Raw genomic sequence first — 25015 nt, forward strand, 5'->3', positions numbered from 1 at the left:
CTTATTTGAGTAGGCCTTAGTCTATCAATATTGAATAAATCAGTGCTGGCAGTACTTTAGAACAAAATTTAATGTGATCTTCGACAGAAATCCATTTTTAATCAAAAATCCCAAAAGTAAACTAGTATTGTTATGAATATAGCAAGAATATTTGGAATACTACTATGCAGATCAAGAAATGGCAGGACTATCTGCGTGCCTTGTCCTATTTTAGAATAGATTAACTGTTGCTCAATAAAGTCTTGAAAATTCTGTCCTGCAAGTTATTAGTAATAATTATAGATTATTTTTTGCTAAGACAAAGTAAGGCATTTCATACCTGTATTCAAAGTAGCTTTACCTTGCTTATATGAAGATTCATCTAAAGGATTTTGTAAGCATTACAGATGAACATCTAATGTCTGTTCATGCCAACTTCCAGTTACAAGTTAAATGATCTATTTTTCTCCTCTGTTTTTTGTACATATATATGCGCATACATGAGTATGAATACATACACACTTCTCTTTAGTGAAGCACGTGTCTTGTAAGTGTTGTTCAACCATGGAAGCAATCAGTTCTGTCTGTCAGGATATAAATTGCTTGGTTGGTCAGTCTAGTGGTAAGGTTAGGTACATATATTCAAGATAAAGCTGAAATATATTAAAAACATTTGCCTGGACAAGGGAGATAGTATATTTAATCTGCAAGTATGTTATGTATATATCTGAACTATGAATTCTTGAAATTGTAATCTATGTATTGCACCATTTCCTCTCCCTTCTGACAAACCGCTGTGCAGCATAGTAAAGAATGCAATTCTCTGATAATTTGCTTATATTCTGCTTCAATTCACTTCAGAAAACTGTTTTTTTAAGCCTATTCCCAGTTGTCTTTAGCAAACATTCAATTTTGTTTTTATTTTTAGACCAGTTAAATGTGTAACAGATGAGATAATGACATGCAGATGGATTAAGTTGCAAAGCTAAGGCAAAACTTCTTTAGAAAAAAATTGCTTTGTAGTATAAGCCAAAAATGGGTCTTTTCTAAGCTCACAATTAGAATTGAGCTAATTAAGTTTCAGAAGTAGGCTAGTCTATTCTCCTTTCTGGATTTATTGAACCAGCTGTTCTTCTTCAAAGTAAGAGCTGCAGAGCTTGCTGCATACTACAGTTTAAGCTTTATTTTAAAACTTTATGAATAAATTACTCTTCTATTTGTAATTTAGAAATTATTGGTTTGTTTAAACTGTTGATTTACTGCAATTAAAGTCTGAGGTGATAAAAACTTTATTATTTAAGTCTTCAGTGTGGAAGAGGTTTTATTTGGGGGAAAAGGATTCCTAAAGAGATGGCTCTTTAGCTAGTAACTACTGTGTTGCAAATGAAATGCTACACATGCAATATTTGGTCTTGCTAATTAGCAGGTATAATCAATCTCCCAGTTAAGCAGTTATAGTTCGTAACATGTTCAGATTTTTTGTCTGCTTTTGTTAGTGGTGAATGATTGACTTGAAATGTGTATCTGGTTGTCTTAAGTCTAATTGAAGTGAATACTGAATTCAGTTAAGAAACAGAAAATCATATTTTAAAGTCTTATGTTTGTAAACTAAAACTAAGCAAATTATGCTGAAGGGATGGGTTTATCAAAATAATGTACTTGTAAAGCTTATTTAAACAAAAGTGTTGAATACTCAACTGAATGGATTTGTTTCTGGTTCCCATATCAGTCATGGCACAAGAACTAATCATGTTTCTTGGATAGGTTTTTGGTTTTTGTTTTTTTTTTCTTCAGTTAGAAAACATTTATGTACTTCTTTTATTACTATTAACAGTTTTTTTCCAAGTAACTTCAAACAGAATAAAATTAAATGGGGGAAAAACATACTCTCTCTGCACCTGCAGGAAGTATTTCTGTCAAATGTTGATTTGTTGTATTTGCAGACTTCAGAACAGCAACATCCCCCTGTACTCTGATCTTTAAACAGTCCCAATTCTATTTCTGTAACTTCATTCATGAAGTAAAATATTCTTGTAAATATAGGTATTTAAATCTGAAGTAATGAGATACATTCATAGGTTTATTAGATGATAACCTGTAGATCTGGAAGGGTGGGAGATAGTGAAATTGCCAATAGACTTATTCTGGATAGCATACAAGTATTATGCAACTTTACTGTGTGAGATAGGGGTACTGCAGCATTGAAATAAAGCTTATCAAGGTGAGTTTAGATACATATTTAGAAATGGTTTGGTAATATGACATAAGAGAAGCATCAACCTGCTAAGTAGTGAGAAGAATAGAAATAGGGGGAAGATGGAGTTCTATAATGCAGCTGAGCTAAGACTTACCTTTGACAAATGTTTGGGAGAGTATTTAGTTAGCATACCTAAGATCACCTTTCCCTTTTCTGTTTCTTGCAGGTTATACAGAGAATATTTTATACAGTCAATAGGTCCTGGTCTGGGAAAATAACTTGTAATGAGCTCAGGAAAAGCAACTTTTTGCAGGTACATAATATCTAAAATTTTGCAAGACAGATGTTTCTACAAGTTTAAAAACTGCATTAACTAAATGCTTAAGGAAGTAACATAAGTAGCATTTCTTCCTTTTCCAAAAACTGGTGAAGGCTCAATTGCATTAATTCTCATATACTAGAATATGTTTAAATGTCATCTTTTATCTAGAGCTGTATAAATGCATATGTGATTAGCAGAAGTCTGGCTGATCTCCTCATTCTTCTAAGAACACATAGTTTTCTACCTCGTGTGTTCAGTCTCTGCTGTCATGCTGCGTGGTTTGCACTGTCTCTGAAGATAAAAATTGTTCCGCTGAAATAGCATTAGATGATAACTTGGTTAGGAGAACTCAGATCACTCAACAAATGTCTTACAAATTCTTTAATGTGTTCTATTTATCCTTCTGATAATAGAATGTGGCATTATTGGAAGAGGAAGCTGATATTAACCAGCTGACAGAGTACTTCTCATATGAACATTTTTATGTTATCTATTGCAAATTTTGGGAGCTGGATACAGACCATGACCTCTATATTGATCGGAAGGATTTAGCTCGACATAATGATCATGGTATGACAAATAAATCACCTTTGTTTACATGTATTAAATGACCTGTAAATTTTCACCTGAGGAAGTGGTTAACTGCCAAGGCCAGTGTTCATGGGTCTGTTGGTATAGCTGATCCTTCTGACTAGTGAAATAAAGCAGAACAAGTCATCTGTGATGCTGCTTTCTGTCTAGCAATACCAAGTTTGAGGAAAAATCTGAATTTGAATTCTGATCTTGGCAAAGTAGAGGAGGAAATAAATTTGTAAGTGTGTAGACTTGATCCAAAAAAAAAAAAATCATTTAAATCTTGGTATATTATAAATGGCTCCATTTGGTGGTTTTGAGTTGTAATATTGGAAACAATCCATTTTACTAATATTATTCAAGTAGCATGGCCCTTACAGCAAGGTATGGAAAGAGTAGAAAAAGGCAAACATACTTTCACGTACTTTGCTTATTTAAAAGTGTTGTTAACTCAGCTGCAGTACATTTTGTTTTAATGCTATAGAGCAGCTTTACGTTTGCTGCATTCACAATATACAATGACTGTGATTCTGTAGTCTTTCACACTTGTACTTATTTTAAATATTCTTGTAGCTTGTGTGGAACTGTTGAGGTTTTTGGATGCTTTGTGTCCATTGTCATCTTAAAAGTATTCCCTTCAGGACTGGAAAGCTTACTTAAGCACAAGATGATTATGGAATATTATCCCACATTAAAAACAATTCCACATAAACACAATTCTGATTGCTTCTGAAAACTTGCCCACTGAAGTCTGACTACAGTTTAGGACACCGAGGAAGGCTTCTTTCATTTGAGAGGTTGCTGTACTGAGTTACTACACTATAGAAAGGAAGCAGAACTGATACCATGCCACTTGGATCAATTAAACCACGGAATATTGGTTAAAACTTAACAGCTGCTGCTTAATGAGAACTAGACTAAGTAACAGCATAAAATTGATATGATAACTCAACTGTAGTCTTAAACTTCTATTTTTTGCAAGTCAAAATCAGATAATCTGGTTTCATAAATCCCTTCCTTTTATACTGTCACTGCTCTAAAATTAGACTAGATCAAACACTTAATGTACTAAGAAAAATATTAAAGTATGTAGTTATTGTTGAGAAGGTTAATCAACTTCAGTGTTTCAAAAGTAGGTAAGAAGCAGCAGCACATGTTTGAAACAAACTGACTATCCTACAGTTCTGGGGATAAATACTAAGTAGGGACTAGTGTCCTTACTAGAATAATACGGTGACAGCATCACTATAGGTACATGAGACAGATGAACTGTTTGAATGGTTAACCACCTGCTTTAATTATCAGGATTTCTACAATGTGAAAAAATATTTCAGTGCTAGGATAATGAGAAGTAATTCTTCTGTGAGAATAGTATCATGTGCTGCCTTGAGTACCATGCACAAATTTTTCTTGATAAATTGAATGTCCTTTACAAAGGTAGTGCTCTGTTAAGACATGTCTTTAAAATACCTGAAATGGCTTCAAAATTAGAAGCATGGATCAGAACCGTGTCAGAAATAGACCCATGTCAGAATCAGTTAGGTATGCTCATTATGCATTAATGTGCCAATTCTATTTTGTCTCTTTGCCAAAACCAAGGTCATATAAACTATAATGGTACTTGAAAACATGATTTATTTGTCAAGAACTGGTAAACGCTATCTTACTAATCAGCCAATTTCATTACTTTTATTATGCTACTATTTCTGCATTCTGAATGCAAAGCTGGTTGGTTCTAGCTTTGTTTTGGAAACTTTGTATTAAGTGATCTTCTCCAAGAGAACTCAAAGGGATTAATGAGCGCTGCACTTGATCTTTCTCACAGATGTGTATATATAAGAGGTTTCCAATAAACTCTTCAACTAGACAATACAAAGCAAAAATAACTTGTATATAATTGACACTATTTTAAACCTTTTTTCACAGCAATATCAAATAGGATGATAGAGAGAATCTTCTCAGGAGCAGTAACAAGGTACTTATTTTATATGCTGAACTAAATCAAATTTAATATTTATATACTTGCTTGTTAAATTAAGTGTGACATTCCCAGAAAAAAATGCCTTCGCCTTGAAATGGGACAGTGAATTGCGAGATTTAGTATTGTAGTTTAAACTCCAGTAGTACTGGAGTGCTCTTGGAACCTTTGGCTCAGCCCAAGTTCTTTGCTCTCCTTTCTTTACCCAAATGAATACTTGCCATAGGATATTGTATCATTTAGCAGTGAGGAAATGAGGAAGGGAAGAAATGTTGGCATTGTTGTTTTTCCATCCCTCAAACCTGTAAAATTTTCAGAGGGAATTGGGCTTTTCAGTACATATTTGTAAAATCAATGCTTATTGCATTGACAAATTTACAAAAATGCCTCTAGTTGAATTAATTCACATTTTTGACAGCCATTCTTCATTGTTCCCACTTGGATTGACTTACTCTCGTGTCATAATGGCATTTAACTCATTTTTGAAACATTTTGCTAGCACTGTTTCTGCAGCTGGAAAGCGACTGATAAACAGAAGCAACATAACAAAAGCTGAAATGAGTGAAATGACACTTGGGAGGCATATTTCTAGAGCTTACTCTTTTATGCGAGTTTTTTGGACAAGACAAAACATACATCACGTTTTTCTAGACATCTTGAGGATAAAACAGCAAAAAAGGGATTTTAGCAATGAAATGTAATATGTCTAGGAACTGCCTACTGGACTTTTAACTAGAAAGGTTGACAACATGTCTTCAGAAAGTGCTTGGATGCTGTGTTCTGTGGTGTAAGAGCACAGACAGACAACTACATTCTTGCTGCAAACACTTCCTGAATGTTCTTATTTCATCTTTATCTTCATATTTCTATTCCAACACTTTTAGCTAGTGGAGTTCTGTACAGCTTTAAGTTCTCATCACTTTTACCTCAATAGAAATTCTAAGAAGCATGTGTGCTTGTATATAATATTTTTTTAAATGAGTTGAGATATCTCTTCTGTTAACAATTAAGCAGCAGCAAGAAAGCTGTAAGTCCTTCTGGACAGAGTGCCACCTTCCTCTTCCAGCTGCTGCCTTCCTCTTTAAATACCCATTGCAGTAGAAACATAACAGAGCACACAAGTTCTTTATCCTAAATGATCAAAGTAGACTGTGACAAGTCACCTTAGAAACACTGCATCTTTTAGGAGATAAATAAACAGTTAATAGCACCAAGGAAAATAATCCTTAATTTTGGTTAGTAAAAGCTAGGTGTTTTAAAATAATTTTTCTATCTTTTTCCCTCATTGGCCTTCAAGAGGTAGGAAAGCACAAAAAGATGGAAAAATTAGCTATGCTGATTTTGTCTGGTTTTTGATATCTGAAGAGGACAAGAAGACACCAACTAGGTAAGAATGAATTTATGTTTTAACAGAAATAAAGACAGACTTTAGTGGTTTTCCAGTCTTTAAATAGGGACCACTGATGCTCAGCTGGAACTGTAACGGAAGAAGCTAAATGATGATAAAAACATGAGGGAAAAACTGGCCCAGTTCGTTGCATCATTCTTACTTATAAATGTCTCTTCTTGTTGCTGCTGTAAAAGTCTATTTTAATTACTTTTAAGAGGCTAATTAAATGTTATTGTTCCATATGCTGTGTGTGGTCTACTTACAGACAGGGTCATAGATAAAGGAAACTGCAGTTGTTTCATGATGCCAGTGACTTTGGGAAACTACACAGCTAGCATTAGCTGTAGGATCTTGATAAGAAACCTGTTGCATGACGTGTCACTGGCTTGTTCAATACGAAAAAAGAACTTGGGTTTTGATGCACAATTCAATTTTTCACTTGCTGCCTTGAGTTTTTATGTAAAGCCACATGTTTTGGTCATCTCTTCCCTCACCCACCCACAACTAACAACTGTGTCTTCAAATGCAGTAATGTATGGCATGGCAAATACCAGAAACTCTTACCACAGTAGGTGTTGTTCAATGACTTCCTATGGCATTTTGGAATGTAGTCTTAAGTCTAGCTTCATGTAGTAGCGTAGCCTTTAAAACGGGCAATAAAATTCTTAAAATACTGTAATAAGTTTGTGTAAACAGTTCTTTGCTATTAATTACTGAATTTCAGCATTGAATACTGGTTTCGCTGCATGGATCTTGATGGGGATGGTGCTTTGTCTATGTATGAATTGGAGTATTTTTATGAAGAACAGTGCCAAAAATTAGATAACATGGCCATAGAACCTTTGCCATTTGAAGACTGTTTGTGCCAGATGCTGGATCTCGTGAAGCCACAATATGAAGGTAATAAAATCCTTTTCCATCTCTAACTTCTGTTTCTCTGGATTAGGAGTTAGTGCACCCTTAAGAGCACTCAGTTGGTCATACAAAGAATATGCCTTTAGGTTGTCTCATCTAAAGTCTGTTAGAGCTTATTAATCAAGTGGTTTTCCAATGGCAGGCAGGCATTCATTTTCATACTCAACATGCTGCTTTAAAATTCCTTGTAGGCTTCTATTTTGGGCTTGTAGCCATGTTTAGTCTTAAATGAAATCTTGTCACTATCTGGCTGAGGTGATGCTCTCAAGAAAAGCTCTTGACTGTTTCGATCACTTGCCTCTTACCGGTTCCAGTACATATTTAATTGGGATTTCTTCCAAGGGAACAGTTTCTGAACAGGGTTTGTCTCTGTAGATCAGTAATGAGTTATTTTAGGCTAGAAGCCTAAGCTGCCCTTAGGAAATTCAAGTCAAGGGACTTAAAAATAACTGAATACTAAACTGTTATTAGTTTTTGGCTATTTTCTACATTCATTTGAACCTTCATAGACCTGCATTCTGCCCTCCTGCATTTGACATGTATCATCTTTAGCTGATGAAACTTCAGTTTACATTTTACACCTGAAAAAACTTAGGAAGTGAGCATGATGCTCACTTCATATTTGCCCTTCTGTGCTGCTTAATACTAAAAATATTTTTGCATGCCTTGGTAAGCATATTACTGTGGTGTTGAAGGGTATATCTTGCATGTTCATGGCCTCTACCATTTGTCTCACAAGTTGATAAAACTGTTGTAGCCATGATGGATTAGTCTTCAAGGATTAGTTAAACTCAACACAACTGAGGTCAACTTGTATCTAAACTTAAATGTCTCAACACTTGACCACAATTAGCCCTAATAACCCTTATTATGGCTGTACTTTTTAATGTGAATTTCAATGTGTAAAAGGACTTGGCAAACAGTCTGGCTGCTATTATTGTACAGACTCTGCATTGCAATAATTTTAGAACTTGCCTATTTGCTCTTGAAGTGTTTGGTAGGGGTAGCAACCTCTATTGCATATACTAGTGTTTGCTTTTTTTATGATAAAAGAAAATTGTTGCCCATCTTATTTAATGCTTTTTTTTTTTTTTAGCAAATGTAACGTGCTAGTGTTTCACATTTAGACACTTCTAGATGATGCACTGAGTTTTTCCACCTTAAATTTCAAGTGTCACTTTAGTTGAGTGTATAAGAGGGTGGTTCTCTTTACTGTCTATACAGTTACGGTTAGAGAATCAATTAATAGTAGTCTTGATAATTGCCCACCTTCTTTCTAGTATTAAGAATAAATTACAAGAAGCTTAACTTTATTTTTAAAAGGCATTTGTCTTTTATTGAGACATGATTTTTTGTGTGCTAAGGGAATTGAAATAGCTCAAAACTAGAACTTAAAGCTTCATGTTCTTATTTAAACCAAATTAAAATGGAGTGGCTAGGTGAAAACACTTTTCTAAAGCCAGATAAAAAAATTGTAAATGAAAAAGGAGTATTAAGTATGTTTCGGCTGGAAGCTCAATCCTAGATATCAGTGGAATGAAGTCTTAGACCAACATTGTATAATGCATGGGGGTTGGGGAGCATTTAAAATGAAGTGAAGCAAGCTCTGAGGAACACATTTATGTTATATGGTTGCCTATAATAGCCTCCTGAACTTAGGGGTTCCCTTACAGTTTTGTAGGCAGACATTTTCAATAATGTTTCTGTTCTGCATTTCAAATGAAATAAGGTTGATGTATGTGTTCTATATCATGAAGATGATAAAAGGAGGCTGTGAAACACAAGTGAGATGAGTTATTTAGGGCAACAAAAATGAAAGCCAGTTATGAAGGGTTGATGGTGTTTTATAAAAACTGAGTGACATTTAAAAGGTGGATTAAGAAAAAATTCTTCTGTTTTCCTAATACAAAAACTAGCAGCATAAAATGACATTTCACTTGGTAGATTTGAAACAAAAGAAGGTACTTTCATACAGTTATGGCTAAACTGTGATAGTTTGTTACAGGATACGCTGTGTACCAAAAAGTAAATTCACTGCTTTGTGGAGGCCTGAATTAATTATCTCAATTTCATTCTCTTTTTGTTGGTCTTTGAGAGATGATGGTAGGCATCCACATGAGTGTTAGGTATCTAAGCTCCCATTGCAATAAACGGAAACTGGAGAGCAAATCAACGTACCAAATATAGGTGTCTAACTTAAATTGGGAGCTTATATAACTAGGATTCAAATCAGTTGCTTGGTTGTGGAGAGTTGCTGCCACTTGAGATGGCCCAGTACATCAGACATCTGTGTGGGTCTGACAGATACGACACAGGTGCTGTGAGGGATTTGTGTCGTTCTGGAGCATCAGCTATAAGCCAGGCAGAATACGTTAAGGCACTTCAGATGGCGACAGACACAAGTGTGGCAACCATTTCCAAACTGGATTCTTATTTTGCTTCCCTCTGATGTCCTTGAGTTATACTTTTTTAGAGGCTGGGACAGTATGCTGAGGAAATACTGTTCTAAGTCTGGCTTTTATTGAACTCTTCCATAACATCTGCAGTTAGCCCCTCTTTGACAACAGGAGGCCGGCCATATTTAAGGTGAATCAATAGAGTGGAGTTTTAAGGATCGTCATCCGTCTTTTCTTGTATGTCTGGTATTTTTCAGTCTTTCTGCAGAAGCTTAATATTCAACTCTGAAATAAGGTAACATTTCTGAGCAACCTGACAAATACTTGTAACACTTAACGGATCCATTGATTTGAGTCTTTAAAGTATCACTTTATAAAAAACAAACAAACAAAACACCTCTGAGCATTTAGCTTTCCTCTCAAGCAGTGAATATTGATCAGGCTGGACAAGTGTGGCAAACTAGTCTCTATGAAAAATTCATTTGTATGAAGCACAGTCACACGCTGTCATCTGTCATGTTTGTCTTTTCAAGTCACGGAAGAGAAAGGGCCACTGCCAGAGGAGATTCCTACCTGCTACCCAAGCACTTCCTGAGAAGGAATGGCTAGCTAACTGGAGACTTCTATCTCTTGAGGAAGCTTAGACAATTAGCTTAAATTATTTTTAATAGCTGAGTGAGGCAGACTGCATCTCACTCAACATATTGAAGGACAGTAGGATGACCGCTAAAGCAAGTAACAAATCTGAAACATTTAAGTTTTGTCTGCTTTGAAGGGCATTTCTCTAGGTGTGTATTTCAGGTGTTCACTTCTCTCCCATTGCGCTGAGCATCAGTGACAAATGTTCTTAGACTGCTATTCATCATTATGCTTTTCTCTTTGGAGAAAGGATAATTCCAGCTCTAAATATCTTATCTCATAATCTTCTTGACAGGAAAAATTACTCTGCATGATTTAAAGCGATGTAAGTTGACAAATGTGTTTTTTGATACTTTTTTCAACATTGAAAAATACCTTGACCATGAACAGAAGGATCAGCTTTCTATGTTGCGGGTGAGTATGAAGCCTTAAAAGTCTCTTTAGCTATGTGCTTAACAATTAATATGTTTTTATGTAACTTGCAATGTGATTGTTTAGGACAGTGAAGGTGAAAGCCAAGAGATCTCTGACTGGGAAAAGTATGCTGCTGAAGAGTATGATATCTTGGTAGCAGAAGAGGCAGCAAGTGACCAGTGGAATGACGGGTAAGAATGTAGCAGGAGGGTTGGTAAGAATCCTCTCTACTAATGTAGAGCCTCACTGTGACTGTCATCCTTGATGCTATTTTTGTAGAACTTTGCTGTTTGTTGTGTTTAGTCGTGTGCTCAGTGAGGGAGGAAGAAGCTTGCTTGTATCTCGAATTACAGAATCACAGAATGTTAGGGATTGGAAGGGACCTCGAAAGATCATCTAGTCCAATCCCCCTGCCAGAGCAGGATTGCCTAGACCATATCACACAGGAACGCGTCCAGGCGGGTTTTGAATGTCTCCAGAGAAGGAGACTCCACAACCACTCTGGGCAGCCTGTTCCAGTGTTCGGTCACCCTCACCGTAAAGAAGTTTTTCCTCATATTTATGTGGAACCTCCTGTGTTCCAGCTTGCACCCATTGCCCCTTGTCCTGTCAAGGGATGTCACTGAGAAGAGCCTGGTTCCATCCTCATGACACTTGCCCTTTACATATTTAAAAACATTAATGAGGTCACCCCTCAGTCTCCTCTTCTCTAAGCTAAAGAGACCCAGCTCCCTCAGCCTCTCCTCATAAGGGAGATGTTCCACTCCCTTAATCATCTTTGTGGCTGTGCGCTGGACTCTCTCTAGCAGTTCCCTGTCCTTCTTGAACTGAGGGGCCCAGAACTGGACACAATATTCCAGATGCGGCCTCACCAGGGCAGAGTAGAGGGGGAGGAGAACCTCTCTCGACCTGCTAACCACACCCCTTCTAATACACCCCAGGATGCCATTGGCCTTCTTGGCCACAAGGGCACACTGCTGGCTCATGGTCATCCTGCTGTCCACTAGGACCCCCAGGTCCCTTTCCCCTACGTTGCTTTCCAACAGGTCTGCCCCCAACTTGTACTGGTACATGGGGTTGTTCTTGCCCAGATGCAGGACTCTACACTTGCCCTTGTTATATTTCATTAAATTTCTCCCCGCCCAACTCTCCAGCCTGTCCAGGTCTCTCTGAATGACTGCGCAGCCTTCCGGTGTGTCAGCCACTCCTCCCAGTTTTGTGTCATCAGCGAACTTGCTGACAGTGCACTCTATTCCCTCATCCAAGTCATTAATGAATATATTGAATAGTACTAGTCCCAGTACCGACCCTTGCGGGACTCCGCTAGACACAGGCCTCCAACTGGACTCTGTCCCATTGACCACCACTCTCTGGCTTCTTTCCTTCAGCCAGTTCACAATCCACCTCACTACCCGATCATCCAGACCACACTTCCTCAGTTTAGCTGCGAGGATGCTGTGGGAGACCGTGTCAAACGCTTTACTGAAATCGAGATAGACCACATCCACAGCTTTACCATCATCTATCCACCGGGTTATGTCCTCATAAAAGGCTATCAAGTTGGTTAAGCATGACTTCCCCTTGGTGAAGCCATGCTGAGTGCCCCTAATGATCCCCCTATCCTTGATGTGCCTAGAGACAGCACGAAGGACAAGTTGTTCCATCACCTTTCCGGGGATGGAGGTGAGGCTGACCGGTCTATAGTTACCCGGGTCTTCCTTCTTGCCCTTTTTGAAGACTGGAGTGACATCTGCTTTCCTCCAGTCCTCAGGCACCACTCCTATTCCCCACGACTTAGCAAAGATGATGGAGAGTGGCCTAGCAATGACTTCCGCCAGCTCCCTCAGCACCCGTGGGTGCATCCCTTCAGGGCCCATGGATTTATGGACGTCCAGATTGCTTAATTGGTCCCTGACCCAGCCCTCATCTACCAAGACAGATTCCTCCTCTATCCTGACTTCTTCTGGGGCCTCAGGGGTCCGGGGCTCCTCAGGACAGCCTCCAGCAGTATAGACAGAGGCAAAGAAGGCATTCAGTAACTCCGCCTTCTTTTCATCCTCTGTCTCCAGGGCCCCCACCTCATTCATCAGTGGGCCTACATTGCCTCTAGTGTTGGCTTTACCTGCAATGTATTTGAAGAAGCCCTTTCTGTTGTCCTTGACCTCTCTTGCAAGGTTTAATTCCAAGGAGGCCTTAGCTTTCCTAATTGCCTCCCTACATCCTCTGACAACAGACTTATATTCCTCCCAAGTGGCCAGCCCCTCCTTCCATGATCTGTACACCTTCTTCTTCCACTTGAGTTTGCCCAGCAGTTCCCTGTTTAACCATGCAGGTCTCCTGGTACCCTTCCTTGACTTCCTACCTGCTGGGATGCTCTGATCTTGAGCTCAGAAGAAGCAGTCCTTGAATGCTAACCAACTATCTTGGGCCCCCTTACCTTCTAGTACCCTGTCCCATGGGATTTCCCCTAGCAATTGCTTGAAAAGGCCAAAGTTGGCCCTCCTGAAGTCCAGGGTTGCGATTCTGCTAGCTATTCTGTTCCTGCCACATGAGATCCTGAACTCTACCATCTCATGGTCACTACAACCAAGGCTGCCCTCAACCTTCACCGCTTCAACCAGACCCTCCTTATTAGTGACGACAGGATCCAGCAGCGCTCCTCTCCTAGTTGGCTCATCCACCATTTGCATCAGAAAGTTATCATCAATGCACTGGAGGAACCTCCTGGACTGAGGATGGCTGGCTGAGTAGGCCTCCCAGCAAATATCAGGGTAGTTGAAATCCCCCATGACAACCAGACCCTGTAATTGAGAGACTGCTCTCAGCTGCCTGTAGAAGGCCTCATCACCCTCCTCATCCTGATCCGGTGGCCTGTAATAGACACCCACAACAGTATCACCCCTGCCAGCCTGCCCCTTAATTCGCACCCACAAACTCTCAACTCGTTCCTGATCCGCCCCTGGACAGAACTCAATACATTCTAGCTGCTCACTCACATAAAGAGCAACTCCACCACCTCTCCTTAGTGGCCTGTCTTTCCTGAACAGGACATAGCCATCCATGACCACATTCCAGTCATGCGAGGCATCCCACCAAGTCTCTGTGATTGCCACTAAATCATAGCCCCCCGACCGAACACGGATTTCCAGCTCCTCCTGTTTATTCCCAATGCTGCGCGCATTGGTGTACAGGCATTTCAGGGAGCGAGCTGAGCACACCGATTTCACCCCAGGGGGATGGGAGGCCTCCTGGTCTACCTCAACACTAGAGCGTTGCCCCAGTGGTGCAAGCCCAGCTACTACCCCATCCCCCTTCGAATCTAGTTTAAAGCTCTCCGAATGAGCCCTGCTAATTCCTGTCCCAGAACCCTTTTGCCCCTACGACATAAACCTTTCCCATGTATTACGGTCACGCCTGGTGTCTTATAAAACCAGCCATTATCAAAGAACCCAAAGCCCTGCCTGTAGCACCAGTCTCGTAGCCAGGCATTAATAGAGAGAATCCTACTATTCCATTCCACGTCATCACCTGAAAATGGAAGGAGGGAGGAGAAAACAACTTGTGCCCCAGACTCTTTCACCAACCGTCCTAGGGCCTTGTAGTCTTTCTTCATCCCCCTCAGACTACGGGATGCAGCTTCTTCCCCACCTGTCTGGAAGATCAGCAGGGGGTAGTAGTCTGTGGCCTTCACCAGGTTGGGGAGTTTCCTGGTGATATCCCTGATTCAGGCTCCAGGCAGGCTGCAGACCTCCCTGTGATGGGGGTCAGCTCTGCATATTGGGCCCTCAGATCCCTTTAGGAAGGAGTCTCCAACCACTAAAACTCTTCTCTTCTTCCTTGTGGAGGAGGTAGCTATACGCCTGTCAGGTTTTTCTGACTGTGGTGGGACCTCTGATATAGGTTGCCTCACCACCACATCCCCATTGGACCGGCTGTATTCCACTAGGGCTTCCTATCTATTGCTCAGAGGCACCTGTGGAGGCAAAGTAGGCAAGGAGGGCATTAAATATTCCTTGACAGTTTGTGATCACATTGGTTTTGTCAAAGAAAAGGTCCTACTTCAAATTGTGGGAGGAAATAAGATTTGAAAAAGCTTCGACTCTAAACAAAATACAACACTAATTATTGTAGCTTGTTGTTAAATGAATGAAGAGCTTTGTTACGAGCTTTTGGGGAAAAAATTCTCACTTCTGAACTCAATTATATCAGCTTAGAAGTATTTTCTCACAGTTCTCGAAGAGTAAATGATAATAAATCTTGCTGTTTCGAAATAACTCTATTCATTGTTTTGGTTATTTAAAAAGATAAGGAAAACAAGTACAAATTTAACTTGAGAAAGCAAAATCCTCTTAACACATTGATTTCAAGAAACTTCATAAAAGGAAGCGTATGAGGGAAGAAAGAGGGGAGGAAGAGAATTGTTATTATTACCCAGCCTCTTCGGCATTAAGGGGGATCTTAAGTCTTCATGGAATCCTTCCCTAGAATTGATTAATATTACAGAATTAACAAGCCAAAAAACCCCTGAAGCTTTGTTACTGTGAGTTAGGCAATATTAAACCTTCGATGCTTTTATCTTGTTTAATCTCTTAAGGTCATAGATTAAATTTGAGGAAGGTATGGAATAGGTATGTACATTTTTGACACTTGTTTGAGACAGGGTAATGCGGAGTATGTTAGCTTAAATTTGATGGATTGGAGGAAAGAACAGCTACTCCAGTCTTGCTGGCTGTGAAATGTTAGTTATTTATAACTCATCTGACAAAACTAGTGGCATTCTTATAAACTGGTGAAGGATTCAGATTTTTTGGCCCTCTGTTTCCTAATGCCCTTCTAAAATTAACATGTTTAAACCATCAGGATACAAAATTTTTAAAAGTAGCTGGTGGACTGAGGCTGCTCCTGACAGGATCAGACCAGCCCCTACAGTGTCTGCCCTTGCCTCAGTGTCTGTCAGAGGGGCCCCCTTAATGTAACAGAGTAAATCAGTGCATCAGCAGGTCAACCTGAGAGCCCAGGCTGGAGACAGAAATGAATAGCATTTAGGAGCCTTGAGGTGCTGTTAAATCTGAACCTCTTAAATCTTAACTGGAACCACTTTCTCACATGTTTTACACCTTTGTTGTATTAGCCTTGCTTTCTCTCTCTTCTGCTGGTCTGTTTGTTTACTCCTATCACGGTAGTTGTGTGTCTCCACTTTCCTGATTTAAAATTATGCTGCTGTTGTGACTTTCTAGAATTTAAGTGGTGAGCCCATGTTGCCCATTTTCAGATACGAAGTTGTGAAATTCAGATGGCTTTTGACTAAATTTGTCTCAAGCTCACCTGAGAAGTGATAGATTAAATGCAGATTTCATTAATTCCATTAAGATCCTATTATTCTTACAGCTCTTAAAGCCTCTTATAGCTTTGCTGTGGGAATAGCCTGGGAAACTAGTTCTTTTCTCAGTTGAGATATACTGAGGGTTCAGAAGTATACTGTGTGGTCTGTAAAAGCTAAGCCTTTAGCTAGATTGTCAAGGAAGGATTTCAGCTGGTCCTCCTAGCATTCTGTCCTGAAACTACATGCATCACTGGCAACTGAAACTTACTGGAGGCAAAATAGCCTTTTGACATTAGTAGGAAGGGACCTGCGTGTCAGGAAGTCAGGTTACTCTGTACCTCTGATTAAGGGTTTGAAATTGCTGGGCTGTTGCAGGCAAGTGTCATTTTGTAAAGTTCTAAGATAATGTTAGGCACAATTTCACTCACAAGTGCAAAGGGGATATAAAGAGCCTCGAGGGGCTTTAATTCTGATTCAGTTATGAGCTCATTGACTGCAGCTGTTTCTCTGAGCTAGGAGCATCTCTGTGATTATTGTTTAGACTAAATTATTTTACTAGTATGTATTTCCCACTTCCATCTCCCCCCCGCCCCCTCCCCAAGATGTCTGCTCTTGCTGAAGATAAAAGCTGCAAAATTCACAGCCAGTATTCTTGGGGTCAGATCACTTCTCTTCTTTTCCTCAAAAAATGTATTCAAGGTGTACCTAAAACCATGGTTCTATGGATTTACACAGAAAGTGGACAAAATGAGGAACATTTTGTATTTTAGTTTCTAAGTTAAACTTTTGTAGAATATTTTAAAATTTACCTTAAACTTTCACTCTTCAGTAAACTTCTAACAGGCCTTAGACAGTTAGTGTTTCAGGTACTTCCATGAAGTTTGTTCTCTCCATGGTATAGGCACAGTCTTCTTTATATGTCCATGCAATTACAGCTTAAGTAATAAAGAGAATATTCTGGAACTTATGGTATGTAAAGCAGAATACAAATAACCTTAAAACTTGAAAAAAAATGCACCTTTACTGTCTAAATACACTCCTTAAGGAAAACCAGTGTGTTATGGTAAGAATAATGTAGTGAAGTGCACTGGGATACAGAGAAGATGTATGATGCTAAAACATCCAGTTTCTCATTTCTTTAGAGCCTAGTCTTTGTAAACTCAAGTGACTCTTTGGTTGTAGGTTCCCTTTGCTGCTGGCATTAGCAGATTTGTCACAGATCTTGTAGAAAAAAAAACCTGACAAAGAAAAATACTGCATCCTGTGGAAGCACAGCCCAAAAAATCCCGCATTTCATTTAATTGCTTTCTGTATCCCTAGTTGGGTTTGATGCATAGGCCGTAGCCTAACTGTTGGCCCTCCACACAGATAGATAAAAACTTTTATCCAAGTGTTCCTGAAGTTTTGCTGCTTTGTTTCCTTGGAGCACATTGTAATGCTCATTGTCTCTATTAACTACCACTTCGTAATCTGTCAAAGTGTTTCAAGTATCATATACACAACCATATGTAAGATGAATTTGGATTGACTAAACAGAAACAAACAAGTATTACTCTCCATCTTAATGATTTCTGCCTACCCTTATATCAGAAGCTTGTGAAGACTGTTGCATTTAAACTGCTGAATTGAGATTCTTTATTTTTTTAATAAAGAGCAAAGTTAGGCTACCTTCCAAATTGGTTATCAAATAAGCAACTGAATCTAAGTTGTGAGCAAATAAATGAAAATCTAAAGAGGAGTATTCTGATCTGGCTCAGGGAGGCATTGTCAAATCTGACTTAAAGTTTGAATGCTTTCTAAAAGCAAAGGTCAGCAAAAGTGACTTTAAAACTTAATACTGAAGTAGGACTGTCTGAATCTTCTTTTTTTTTTTTTTACAATTGTCCTGAAAAATTAGGCTTCTTTTCTATTGCCGAAGCTGAAAGAAACACAAGACAACTAAAAGTTTCCTTGCTGCTGTTAAGAGAGTTTAATGAACAAAAACATTAACAAAAATTTACTGTGAACATTTTAAGTTACTATGTTGTACAAAAACCTTCCTTAAAATCACTGTACATTCCTGTTATAACAGTTGATCTGAAACTTGGGAGTGGTATACAGAAATCTAAAGATAGGCTGATTTTTTTTATATTTACATGAGCTTTAGAAATGTGAGGAGGGGAAAAAATGACTCTTTAGAGGTGTTGTAGCTGTATGGTTATATTTTTATAAAACCTCTGTGCTGGGAGGTAGCAATAGACTTTCTAATACTGTGAGAAGTTAACTCGAATAATTTTAATGCCCAGATGTGTAAAGCTGAGACAGTGTTTCTAAATTTCCGTAACTTAAATATCTTGGAGAGGAGCAAAAGTGATATTGCATGAGGCCACTAAATCTTTGGAAGAGAGCTGGATTTTCATTTGATCCAATAATGTTTGAATAACAGTCTTCTGAGTGTTGGATAGATGGAACCTTCAGATAGTGTCTGAGATACCCTCATGCTGCCATTTTAATGACTGGAAAAGCTGCTATCACCTCCCTGTATCACTATGCAATAAACAAATCCAAATGGTGCATTCAAGATGTTTCTGTTAAAAAAAAAAAAAAAAAAGAGGGGAAAAAATCCTTCTCAAAAAGATGGAATTAATGGTGTAGAAGACTATAAATAACAGGTTTGTGAGCCAAAGCTGTTAGTATGGTAGAATATGCATCTTTCTTTCAAATCCCTGTTCTCAAATGTGTAACTAACTCTGTAAAGTAACTCTGAGGGAGGACTTTTGTTCGCTGTTCAGATCAGTGGTGAACTCGTGGGAGACACCCAAGATGTTCTATTCACTGCCTAAGAACTCACTGATGCTCATGTAATTGAGGCTATAACACCCCTGGGAAGGATGAAATAACAACAACAAAAAAAAAAAAACAAAAAACAAACAAAAAAAAACACAAAAAAAAAGGAAAGAAAATCAGGAACTATTTTTACTCACTGCTTAATCTTTACCTGATGTTATCAAAGCATCTTTATTTTTCTAGATTTCTTTTACTCAAAACGGTGGTGAAGCTGGCTTAGTATGTTTAATAGTTTATCTATAATGTGTTTCAACAGAATTACACTCATGATTGAAAATGTTGCTCTTCCTCCCACCTCTGCTATTAATGCTACTCTATTTTAGTCTTCGTAGGGGGTTCTTAGTATTTAACTCTTCTTTGCCCTGTCACGCACATCTTCCCAAGAGCTACTGAATCTCAGCTTGGCATGTGAACATTTCCACCTACTTAACTTCAAATGTGACTTTTATTCTTCTTCAAGAATACTTTTCCTGATCACCACATAATGCCATTATAAAGTCACATTTGAAGAACAGCTACTGCAGTTTCTAAAGCTCGTTCTTTGCCTAGTCCTGTTAAGTAGATGTAAATGATCGTGTGCTGAGCTGAGATCCAGTAGCTCCTGGGAAGATGTGCATGAACTGGAGTCAGCCTAGCCTGGGAAATGGTCAGTTCTTTCACCTGACATCATAAATCTCTGCAGAGGTTTATGTTTAATCTTTTTAAATGGCTATCAATTACAGATTGGTCCCACCTAAACAGTGACGAAGCAGATCTTTTTTAAGTATCAGCCTTCACTGCCTTGAATTAGTTAAACATTACATTTCATTATCCATCTGTTCATTTTCATCAGCAGCAGGAGGCTATCAGTAATTTCTCATTAAACAGTTGGCTTTTGCTTTCTAGCATCTGCTTTAAATACACAGTTGGTTGCTATCGCTTCCTTGTGCTCATGTGCATTTTAATAACACTTTCAGTATTCTTTCTCTTTCGTTGTATCTCTACATGTGTAGTTTGTTCTGCCGAATTCGGCATAATTTCAGCTGTCTTGAAAAGAACTGGAAGGGTTTCTGTCAAGCACTTTAGTCTTGCATTTGACCATTTCTAACTTACGAGTAGTCCACTAGAGCAGTATGTGCTTTGAATCCTTTCAGTAAAGCTCCGTATCTCATAAATAAGTTCTGTATGTGATGGGAGAGTAAGCTGGCTTAAATCTAAGTAATTATGACAGAAACCTAGTGCTGCTTCTGGTTCCATGTTTCTTTACTGTAAATATAAAATATGGGAAACTATGTTCTTCTGGCAGGTGTCTTGTAGGTGTTCTAACACTTAGGCGCTTCCCAACATAGCTAGACTCTCTCCTTTTCTTTTTTTGCCCACTCCTAGGTATGAAGCAGAACTGAATCCTGTAGACCATCAGAAGGCCAATGTCCTAAAGTATCAAATGGAAAAAAGACCGTTTTTTGAAATGCCTTCCCACCTGGCTGATGTAGACTTGGATGAATATGACTATGAAGAGGACTTTGAGTAGTGGTTACTTACAGTCAACACTTGCAGAAGAGAAGGGACAGTCTGCAGCAGGTCTGCTACACACCTATACGTTTCACTGGGTTTTGTTACCAGGAGGTCAGCTTAGTTTTGTGCTAAAAATATTTAATCACTACACTACCTTTTAAATAAAAGAAGCGCATTTATATGGAATGATGAAACTTTTTGTATTTATTCAATAGTCTATAGTTTGTAAAATAGATTAAAATATTTATTTATAGATGTTGCATAATTCCTTTTTGGAAGAATAACAATATTTGACTTTAGAGAAAAGTAATCTACTGTTTTTAAGAGAACCGTATAATTCTCTCTAAGTTGATGTGTGGTGCACTGACCATCTCCATCCTGTATGCGAACAGGTGTCCTGTCCTGTTATGGGAGGTAAGGAGACAATTTATACCTGGCCCGTGATACTTATACGCTGATAGGCAGCCTTAGGGTTTTTATGCCTTGGCAAGGAAGAGACGTGACTGTGAGTGCATGATTCAGCTCTCGTTTACAAGTAGAGTTTCATTGGACAAGCTGAGCATATTAGTGCACAAGGAAAGTGAATGCCTGGGACAAATTGCTTCTCTTCTCTGTGTAGTCCTTGTTTGCCCCAACTTTAATTTTGCTCTCCCTTTTAAACTTCAGTCTTTTCATCAATGTTCATTATAAAAAGATAATTTAATAATGAAGTCTGGTTTAGTGTTCATACTTGATCCAAAATGAGTGTGTTAATTCATGTAGAAGGAACCAATTTTTTAAAAATCCTTTGTATAAATGTGATGTGCACTAATTTGTTGTGGGCATTCAGTGCTTTTGTCTGTCCCCCCCTTCAGTTGTTTGCTATTGACACATTCCATGGATATTCATCAGTGTCACAGCAGCTTGAAATTGTTGCCTCACTCTTACTGTTAAACAGATTTTGTTGGAGAGAAAAAAAAAATGTACAAAAAGATGTAAGTTATTTTTTGGTTGCAGTGTAGATCTGTTAAAATGTTTTAAAACCATGTTTGTATTTTCAAATAAAGATTTTCATACATGTAATTTAACAGTTCTAATTACGTTATGTACTGCGTACAATTAACTTCTTACTCTTTCTACTAAAGAACCATTTAAGAGGTGATCAGTTACACATGGTGTGTGGTCTGGTTGGATAATTACACCAAGCTGCATATTCAAAGCCATCAAGCTCTAGCAGGTTTTTCCTCATCCAAAAGACTGTTGCTGAGCAGCTGGAAGTGGCACAGAGAAATCTGTTCCACTCAGCTCCTCACACCATCTCATGTAGAGGCTTACAAACCCGTGTATCTTAAGTAATGAAACTCATCACTAATGTCTGTTAGGGAACCTTACCAAGGAAAACTCAAGTCATTTTAATACTGTTCAAAGGATTCTAAAAAATAAAATCAGGGTTGATTATTCTAATTTTAATGGAAACTCATCAACTTTCTCTAGTGTTGGGGTTTTTTCAACAGTAGGGACAGAGCATTTATGTTAAGCTCTGTTCCCCAAGGTGCTGTGGGAATGGATGACAAACTGGCTTTCTAAAAGATGATCCTGCACTTCTATTGCTCTTCAAGAGGTGGTGGGCTGCTGCTTTTCCCTACCTGAAACCCTTCAGCTGGAATCTCCCTTCTTAAAAAGAGGGCTTGTAAATGGGCAGGTACAGCCAAGGGTTCCCTTATCACACAGTGACGTTTCTCCATTTAACAAAAAGAGCTATGGTACAGGGTAGATCTTTTCTGCAGAGCCGATAGCTGTTGTTGCCACGTTTCATGAAGTGCCTGTTAAATCCTGCTCCCATTATGCTTTTGCTAAACCAAGTCTCTCTTTTTCTAAAGGATTTGCACAGCTCTAGTAGAGTAAATTCTGGTGTTATTGTGGAAGTGGCTTTTGCAATACATGAACTAGAAAGACCACTGTACCTCCCCCCAGAAGGGTAATTCCCAGCCCTAGTCCTTCATTACAAGAATTAAAGCAGCTGCATGTTTGATGTGGTCGCAGGTGTAACTCTTTTCTTAGTCCAAGTCCAGCTGTAGTCTGCCTACCTGGTAAGTGTTTATGCCTAGATCCACAAATCTAGCTGGATGAGGGAAACATCACCATCACAGTTGAGGTAGGGGAGGAAGGGGGGTGGCAGAGGAGAAATTGAGAATGAGTGGAGTGCTACCTCTCCCCTTGCACTGACCCACTGCATACTTAACTACACAACTCTTGCCCCTTCAATACCTGGGAGACTCATGGCTTTCATGGGAGCTCACTTCTAACTCTAATTAAACAGGGCAAACTAGGTGGCCAGTAGCACTGCTGCTCTTCTTTCTCTAGACTTAGTGTCAGAATACCACTTGCACTTTCAGTACTAATAGATAGCAATGTGTATGTACTTTATTTTACACAGTTACAATCCAAAATATATACATATATATATATAAAAAGTGATGATAGGATTAATGCAGTGTACAATTCCATGGAGCAGTCACAAAGGGTCAGCAAAAGCAGCCAGCGCTCCCCAGCCTACTGCATCTGAAACACTCTTGAGTGATCATTTGCAAATTCTTAATGGAAAAGCTACTTTTGAAGGGCCATGTTTACAGTCTATTTACATTGTCTTTTCAAGCTTTATATTTTCCAAGTAAATAACACACGATCACTGTGTATGAAGGATTTCTTCCAGAGGCAAATACTCAGTCAATTGGTCCACTGTTTCTTTGTTTGTTACTTAGAAGCCTTGATGCAAGTCTCCTGGGAACATGTCCTGATCCCCACAGACCACTAACCACATCTCTTTAAGCACTGCAATTGAGAAATACTTTCAGACTGTTTGATCCAGGTTTTTGGTTACAGGCAGGAAAGGGCACTGCCAGGGCACTTGCCATCACCCAGCAGGTCACAGCATTCCCAACTGGGTCAGGCTCCTTTCTCCCCAGGGTCAGGTACAAGGAAACATGTACATATCCATCTTTGTTATCTCCAATGGTAAAGAATTCATCCAGCAGAACCATGCCCCCACGCTGATTTGAGCGAGCTTGTCTCATCTAGTTTACAGAGTCTTTTGAGTCAGTATTTGTTAATACCCTGATTCCAAGCCTTAGGTTGGGAATTGTTCCAAGGCAGCATCACAGACCAGGATGCAGTTGAGTAATGACGTTCATAACGCCCACAACCTTAGAAGCGCAACAGCTAAATGGGTAACGCCACGAACAGCAATGTGGGGAAAGCAACCGCAGTGCTAGTACCTAACTGGTTCTGGGTGGATGCCTACAGGCAGAGACTTGACTTGATCCATATCTCCTGCTGCCTTAGTTGATGCCATCACAACCACATTTTCAGTTAAACAATTTGCAGAAAAAAAGCGTAGTGTGTTCTTCACTTCCATTTATCCTCTCAGCTTCTTAACTGTCCTATACCAGAAGAAAAAAAAAAGATTAAGTCAGTCTTATACTATCAAGAAAACCTCATATAAGAGCACATGAGGAATCAGAATAGAAGTGTAGCCTCTAACCATTTAGTGGCTTGGCCATAGCTGGCTCTTGGAAAGCACTATATTTAGCTTCCACAAAAGGAAAGAAGCATTTCTATACCACAGGGAGCCCAGAAAAGGCACTACAGGGAAAGGCCACATACTACAAAAGTAAGTAGTGCATTTTCTGTATGGCTTCAATCTTGGTCCAAAGCTTTAAATTCTTTTATTATCTATTGTATCTTCAATAGGAGCTGCTCCAAGCATATGGTCCAAACAAATAGTCTATATTTGAAAAGGCATATGACCAGAAGAAAGGGTAGAAGTTCCTTTTTCCTTCTAGTCCTCTTCAGCAAAAACCCAAAAAACCCACACCACTCAAATATGTAAAGAAACCATTTGGTCAACTTTACAGGAAAAACTCATTTAAAAAGTAAAAAAAAAATCAGACAAGGTCTTTGAATGTGGCTCTTAGATCCCAGATAAACCAGAGCCACTGGAAATCAAGGGGTTGCCTGAGCCACTGCAAAAAAAACTGTCTGCCAAACGCTGGGTTCACATGCTATCAATCAGAAGCTGAGAGAGCAGAGGGAAACAGGAGAAAAACCTGAAGGAACCGCTCAGCCCCTTGCAATGGCTGACACAGCAAACCCTTAGAGGACAAGAGGGCTCTCATAGGCTGCAGCACAGGAAACCTCATGGCCTCTCTATTTTTTTTTTCCCTCCCCTTTTCAGTACAGTCACTGCTGCAAGACCCATGGTGTCCTCCCACTCCTCCATCCCAAAGGGCTAAAAGTTCTTCCCTGCTGCAAGCTTCCCAGGGCTGAGCTGAGACCCAGGCAGACAGCTGCAGTTTTGCCAAACTATTATATGATCCCAAAGGCACCCAGTGCCCACAGGACTACCCCCAGGCTATGCTGGCTGCCACGCCAAGCCCACAACGTTCGCATGCTTCCCTTCAGATCCCCAGCTGGTTTGGGGACAATTTAATCTCCCCAACAGCCTTGACTGGAAAAGGGCAAGAAACAAGGGACACTCCAGCAAGAGCCCTGGGCTGACCAGTAATCAGACACATTCCGAGTCTTTCGATC

The 25015-nt window shown here is 39.2% G+C and overlaps 2 protein-coding genes across 7 annotated transcripts in view; one reads left to right on the forward strand and one right to left on the reverse strand.

Annotated features, from left to right (window-relative positions):
• PPP2R3B (protein phosphatase 2 regulatory subunit B''beta) overlaps nt 1–21508 on the forward strand; it is a 58403-nt gene extending 36895 nt beyond the window's left edge. For 3 of the 4 annotated variants that reach the window (XM_068425245.1, XM_068425248.1, XM_068425247.1), the window contains exons 6-13: nt 2403–2489; nt 2912–3068; nt 4998–5046; nt 6347–6436; nt 7164–7339; nt 10685–10803; nt 10888–10994; nt 20318–21508. In XM_068425245.1, the coding sequence (XP_068281346.1) occupies nt 2403–2489; nt 2912–3068; nt 4998–5046; nt 6347–6436; nt 7164–7339; nt 10685–10803; nt 10888–10994; nt 20318–20462 (930 nt within the window). In that variant the 3' untranslated portion in view covers nt 20463–21508. Of the gene's footprint in view, nt 1–2402; nt 2490–2911; nt 3069–4997; nt 5047–6346; nt 6437–7163; nt 7340–10684; nt 10804–10887; nt 10999–20317 lie in introns of those variants that run through there. The other variant, XM_068425246.1, reaches the window with a different exon arrangement.
• A 1345-nt stretch (nt 21509–22853) lies between these two features.
• Nucleotides 22854–25015, reverse strand: part of LOC137674467 (cohesin subunit SA-2-like) — a 63863-nt gene continuing 61701 nt past the window's right edge. For all 3 annotated transcript variants that reach the window (XM_068419846.1, XM_068419854.1, XM_068419837.1), the window contains one exon: nt 22854–23865. In XM_068419846.1, the coding sequence (XP_068275947.1) occupies nt 23857–23865 (9 nt within the window). In that variant the 3' untranslated portion in view covers nt 22854–23856. The remainder of the gene's footprint in view (nt 23866–25015) is intronic.

This window comes from Nyctibius grandis, chromosome 2, assembly GCF_013368605.1.
Source record: "Nyctibius grandis isolate bNycGra1 chromosome 2, bNycGra1.pri, whole genome shotgun sequence".
NCBI classification, from domain to species: Eukaryota; Metazoa; Chordata; class Aves; order Nyctibiiformes; family Nyctibiidae; genus Nyctibius; species Nyctibius grandis.